The 6000-nt window shown below is 38.9% G+C and overlaps 1 protein-coding gene across 7 annotated transcripts in view; it reads right to left on the reverse strand.

Moving 5' to 3' along the window:
• The window catches only part of LOC137342605 (polyadenylate-binding protein 4-like), a 378766-nt gene extending 372766 nt beyond the window's left edge, over window positions 1–6000 (reverse strand). For 3 of the 7 annotated variants that reach the window (XM_068006610.1, XM_068006612.1, XM_068006609.1), the window contains exon 1: window positions 5242–5998. In XM_068006610.1, the coding sequence (XP_067862711.1) occupies window positions 5242–5434 (193 nt within the window). In that variant the 5' untranslated portion in view covers window positions 5435–5998. Of the gene's footprint in view, window positions 1–2574; window positions 2755–5241 lie in introns of all 7 variants that reach the window. The other 4 variants (XR_010967300.1, XR_010967301.1, XM_068006611.1 and 1 more) reach the window with 3 other exon arrangements.

A 6000-nucleotide genomic window follows, 5' to 3' on the forward strand; every position in this document is an offset into this window, starting at 1 on the left:
CAAATAAATATTGGCAGGTATGCGTATGTTAAGTTTATTTTTCTCTTGCACAGGACCTCAGTACAGTTAGTGCTACAAATGCTGTACCTAGCATTTTATGGTCTTTCTCTCTCTGTCTCTCTCTCTCCCCATTTAAGTAAAGTCCATCCTATTACAGAGTACAATACTGAGACAGTTCCTCCAAGAACTCGCACAACTTTCACATCAGCACAAGATGGAATCAGTCATTCCTGAAAGCTAAACCCTAAATAAATTTATCTCCTTCCAAGAGCCATATGTATTCTTCCCAACAGCTCCGGTTTCAGCTTCCAAATTTCTTACATTGTTGAGATTTCCATGCCTATAAGAATTGGCAGTACTGTATTTTCCAGTATTTAAAGAGAACGCTTACATTAACTCTCTTGTAACTTGCCAGGCTATCTGTAAATTCTGACGTGATGTGTAACGTTTATACAATTTTGTTTTACATATACACTCAAAACCAATGAAAGCTACATCACCATGTTAAATGATAATACACAGCCATTTCACAAAAGCACCATCAATAGACGATGTAACTTCTTTTGTACTTCATAGCTGGCTATTTTTAGCAAGTGGTCCTTTAAAGGCATGTGCTGGCAAAAGAGCTGAATCAACATCACACTCGCCACATGGTATGAGCCAATCTCCTTTCCTGGGGTTTAGCTAAAATAAAATCTCAATGGACAGACACTATTTAAGTTACTGATTTAGAACCAGGGCCATTGGAACATTTCTGGCTTCTAGAAGATTTATTTAATTCAAGAAAATACAATAACAATTTATGTAAAGTGTAACAAAAAAATCAGGCACATTCTCAGAAAAATTTCTATAGTTGACATTTAAAATTAAAGCAACCTGAAAAGAAAACATTTTAGTCCTAAATTCTAAACATTCAAAGCTCTGTGGATACAGTTCCATTTTATTTTTTTATAAAGCAGACCAACAGAACGTAACAGTAGATAGCAAGAAGTCATATCCAGTTGAAAAAAACTGACCAGTATATTTTTTTCCAACTATTAATGACATTTTGAACAGGGTTCACATACCTAGTGAGCTACTATGGAGACATGTAGAAATTGGATGTTTCTGGCAGTAATTGCAATATGCTGCTTAAAATTGCATTCAACTTTTGGAAAAAAACACAGTATTCACCTTCCAATCTGCTGCACAAGCAATTTGAATTTTAAAAAAAGTGCCAGTGAAAGTTGTTACTTTTTTTAAAAGCTTCATTTCCTGACATTCAAATTTGGAACAAGTTACTTCATCTTTCTGACATTTCTATTGTTTCTTGTAACATTCTGCATTACCAGAACCATATTATTCCTCTCCCTTATTGTTTTTGCTAGTTTTGTGCATAGAAGCCTGTATCCACTTTCTAGGATTCAACTATACTATCAAGCATTTCAATGCCATTTTAACATCTACATAATAACGAAGCTAATAATCCACCTTCATTTTACTATGGATATGTCATAGTGCCATTGATCTAATGAGATCAACTAGTGTAAAGCAGACAACTTTGATAGATAATACAAAGTCATAACCAACTCACTGATTATTTTTTTTCAACTATTAATGATATTTTGAACAGTGTTCACATACCTAGTGAGCCATTATGGGGACCTGTAGAAATTAAGTGTTTCTGGCAGTAATTACAATCTGCTGTTTAAAATATGATTCTAATGATTCAAGTGACAAACCTTAGGTATAAATTATGCACTCCATAAAGCATTGATGCTGTATGGAAATGAAAATTGACATTTGTGTGTCCTTAATTTTTACATATAGAATAGCTGTTGGGTTTGAGTGAATTACACTTTGATTCTAAGTGTGTGTCACAATAAACCTGTGGTGAAAAGGAGTGTGAAGTTCAAGTGATTTACGTAGGTATCAGACCAAGTCTTAACCTGTCGTAACTCACAAAGGCCCAATAGCAACTTCATATGATACCTGTAAGCATCGTTGTTACTAGGATTTTGTACAGTGTAATGGTGGGTCTGATTTTTTCATACTACAGGTATGCCAATTGTGCAAATACCCAGAAATATAGTTTTAGATTTTGACCTTACAAATTTGAATTATCGGGAGAGAGCATTTGAACTATGACACTACAGTAAAGTATTGGGTTGTTACAGATGGTGGCCGTAGTGGATCAATTTGAAGCACTAAATTAAAAGCATCATATAGGATGCATATTGATACAACATTAAAATATGATTTCCCCCCCCCATAAAGTATATTAGCACCAATACGCTAACGAGCCTAGTGACAACAGTGATGCAGCAAATACTACTAAGTGGCTTCCCAGACGTGCTTAACTCTGCTATGATTATCTTATGAAGGCAGCAGCATTTTATTTTTACATTACTTGACAGAAAGGGGATAAAAACAGATTTCATGATGGAAGACCTCGCCTAAATCAAGTGACAAGAAAAGTCACTAATACAGGGGAGAAAAGAATTAGTGATACTAGAAAGTTGTATGCTGAGCACATTAGAATACTGCTTCATATTTCATTATGGATAACGTGTAAATGCTCGAGTTGCTCCTTACCATGCGTGTAGATTGCTGGTAGTTGAACATTTATTTCTGAATTAGATAAAGGAGGATTCCGATTGGCTGAGAACTGTGGTTAAGCCCACGATAGTTGCACAGTTTCGCTCAGCATCAGAACCTTTCATTGTTTTGTGTTAGAGCTGGTGCTGTGATGTCAGGAGGATCACAGAACAACAACTGAAAAAGATTTTTTAAAAATTTTAACAGACATTAAAACAAAGTGAAACTAATAATCTAACTGCAACAATGAAATCAAAAGGTATAATTATCCATATTTCAGCACACCAGTTAGTGTTTTAAGCACTCTACCTTGTGCCAAGATATACACTCGTGTGCTGAAACTTGCACTTCTGAACAAGATGGTGTACATTATCTGCTGCTACCCTACTGTTAAGTGGATTTAAAAGGTGCACTACAATACTTCAAAATACCTTTCCTTATCATACAGAGATTGCAAGTGGATAGAGGCTGACCCCTCAATAATTCAATCACATCAGAGGACAAAGTAGCATATGAAATGGCTGAACACTACACTTTCTAAAGTGATCATGAATGCCCTCTGCTGATAATCCCCATCATTGTTGCAAATACACAAAACTTGACCCAACAATCAGGGAAAGGGAGAGGGTCTACACGGTAGCATTACTCTGTGCAGAAAGTAAGCAATGCCAGATTAGATTGAATGAACTAGTCCAACACAGCAGACAGGAAACAAAAATCTTTAAAAGTACAAGGTCTTACGAATAATATACTAGAACCTGTTATTGCAAGGACAGTGCACATGGCTGAAGAGCAAAATGTTCCCTCGTCGTTTAGTGGACAAATGGACAGCCTGATATAGTAGTGAATCATACATCCAGGAAAATCAATGGGTTCATAGCAAGTTCTCTGATCTCAACCCTGGGTTACAATCTGCTTCAGCATCCCGAGGCTTGGGGAAAGGGGAGAAACACTGCTAAACAATGTTGTGAAGCTTTCAATCACTGATGTACACCACGTCAAACAAAGGATGCTGGCACTTTAGCCATATCCTCACTTTATTTCAATGAAGTTTGAATACCGAAGGCTTATTCTTACTGTCACTAATCTTGAATGTTAATATGCACATAACCCGAACCCAATTATACCTTACCTAAGCAAGGATATACTTGCCTTAGAGGGGGTGCAACGAAGGTTCACTAGATTGATTCCTGGGATGAGAGGGTTGTCCTATGAGGAGCGATTGAGTAGAATGGGCCTATATTCTCTGGAGTTTAGAAGAATGGGAGGTGATCTCATTGAAACGTATAAAATTCTTAGAGGGCTTGACAGGGTAGATGCTGAGAGGCTGTTTGCCCTGGCTGGAGAGTCTAGACTAGGGGTCATAGTCTCAAGATAACAGATCGGCCATTTAGGATCGAGATGAGGAAAAATGTCTTCACTGTGAATCTTTCAACTTCTCTACCACAGAGGGCTGTGGATGCTCAGTCGTTGAGTATATTCAAGACTGATATCGATAGATTTTTGGACACTAAGGGAATCAAGGGATATGGGGATAGGGCGGGAAAGTGGAGTTGAAGTAGAAGATCAGCCATGATCGTACTGAATGGTGAAGCAGGCTCGAGGGGCCGCTTGGCCTACTCCTATTTCTTATGTTCTTATACAGTATCACAGTGGTGACAGTACAATAAACTTCTTTTGTCTCCTTCCCTCTGTCTCCTACAAGGCAACAGCTCTTTCAGGCACCTTATCCAAGAGGCCATTCTTCATATAGAAGTTTTGATGTCAACTGCTAGTTGACTGTTGGATCATAGACATGCACTTTCGAGCAGGGGATCACCAGACAGAGATCAGGAGCAGAACACTGGCTGCTTTTCTTCCCCTCCCTAGCCCAGGGGCACTGAAGCCAATTCTAATGTATTTCTTCCACCACCCCAGCTAAAATCAGCTAACGAACCACATTAGGTGCTGCATTTGCCCACTGAGCCACTGGGATGCTCTATAACACTTCTTCCACAAGGACATATGGTCCACAAGTGTGCCACATGTTTTTGCATCCCTGAAATGCAGCTCCACCTACTAGAGATTCAGCTTACCGTGCCTCCGTGTTGCTGCCTGCAATTTCTTTAGACCATCTTAAAAGAACAGTGTCACATGCCAATTCACTGCCAACCGTTACATTGACAAATGTTAAATCGCTATTGATTTTCATATATGTAAACAATACATTTTCAAACAAAGACCCCCAAGGTCATCAGATTTCTGTCTCTTCGCAGATTTCTGAACTTTTCCATTTACTAGCATATCATTTCCGTTTTCCTTTGAGTAATTGATGCTTTATTTCAGAAATTAGGAACAGGGGATCTCCCACATTGAAAAGTTTGAAAACCATTGTGTAAACTATGATTTTAAATTTGGGAAGTTATCATTCAAGTCGACAGAATGTAAACATTTCCTTAGCATGCAAATGGACACCAACCTAGTTATTGATAACTTGGTAAGGCATCTATTCCATGGAAGCCTACATGCTGCCCAAGCTGATGGGCCCCTTAATCATTTAAAAGGTACTCCCCGAGGAGAAGGGTTTGATGGAAGCTGCCATTCGCTCAGTTTTAGGCCAATATAAGATTGCTGATTTGCAGAGGGGCTTCTTTTTTGTGAAGAAAACAAAAGTATTTCGCTCACCGTCTGCAGGCTGCTGGAAGTTGACATAAGCGTATCCGAGTGACCTCCTGGTGATCATGTCCCTGCACACCCTGATGGAGAGCACGGGCCCGGCCGGGCTGAATTTCTCGTACAGCATCGCCTCGGTCACGTCTGGGTGCAGGTCCCCGACATACAGCGAGGCCATGGGGTAACTGGCACCGGTCTGATTCATCCTTAGAGAGACGGTAAGAGAGAGAGAGAGAGTCCGCGACAATAACTAACTTTTAAACGGAGGGGGTGGGAGGGGGAGAAAAAAAACCGCCGAAGAACTTTCGAGAAATGATCGAACCGATTTAGTTGTTTTTTGGGGGAATGTCAAACGCTTAAGCCTGTGGCCTAGGTAGTTTCTCTTGGATACCCGTTTCTTTTTTTTAAATTTAAAAAACCGCTTCGAATACTTCAGTTTCCAGAATCTTCGGAAGGTTTGTCCGAACCGACTCCAGATGATAAATCCCAGAGCGTGGCTGAGGCCTAGTTGGCTTTTTCGTTTTGTTTCTTTTTTTGCCTTATTATTTTTTTTAAATTAAAAATTAACGGGATTGGTTTTTTTTTTATTCCTCCTTAAAACTTAGTTCCACCGATTTTTATTTTGGGTTTTTTTTTGTTTGTTTAAAGTTTTTTTTTATTTTTTAATTTTTTTTTTAAGTATGAGTGTGTACTACTGCTGCTGCTGAAGCTTTTTCCACACTCACACACACATTAACTAACTGTCTGTGGCCAGGAGATGGAGGAAGAGCA

The sequence above is a fragment of the Heptranchias perlo genome, chromosome 26, assembly GCF_035084215.1.
Source record: "Heptranchias perlo isolate sHepPer1 chromosome 26, sHepPer1.hap1, whole genome shotgun sequence".
NCBI lineage: Eukaryota > Metazoa > Chordata > Chondrichthyes > Hexanchiformes > Hexanchidae > Heptranchias > Heptranchias perlo.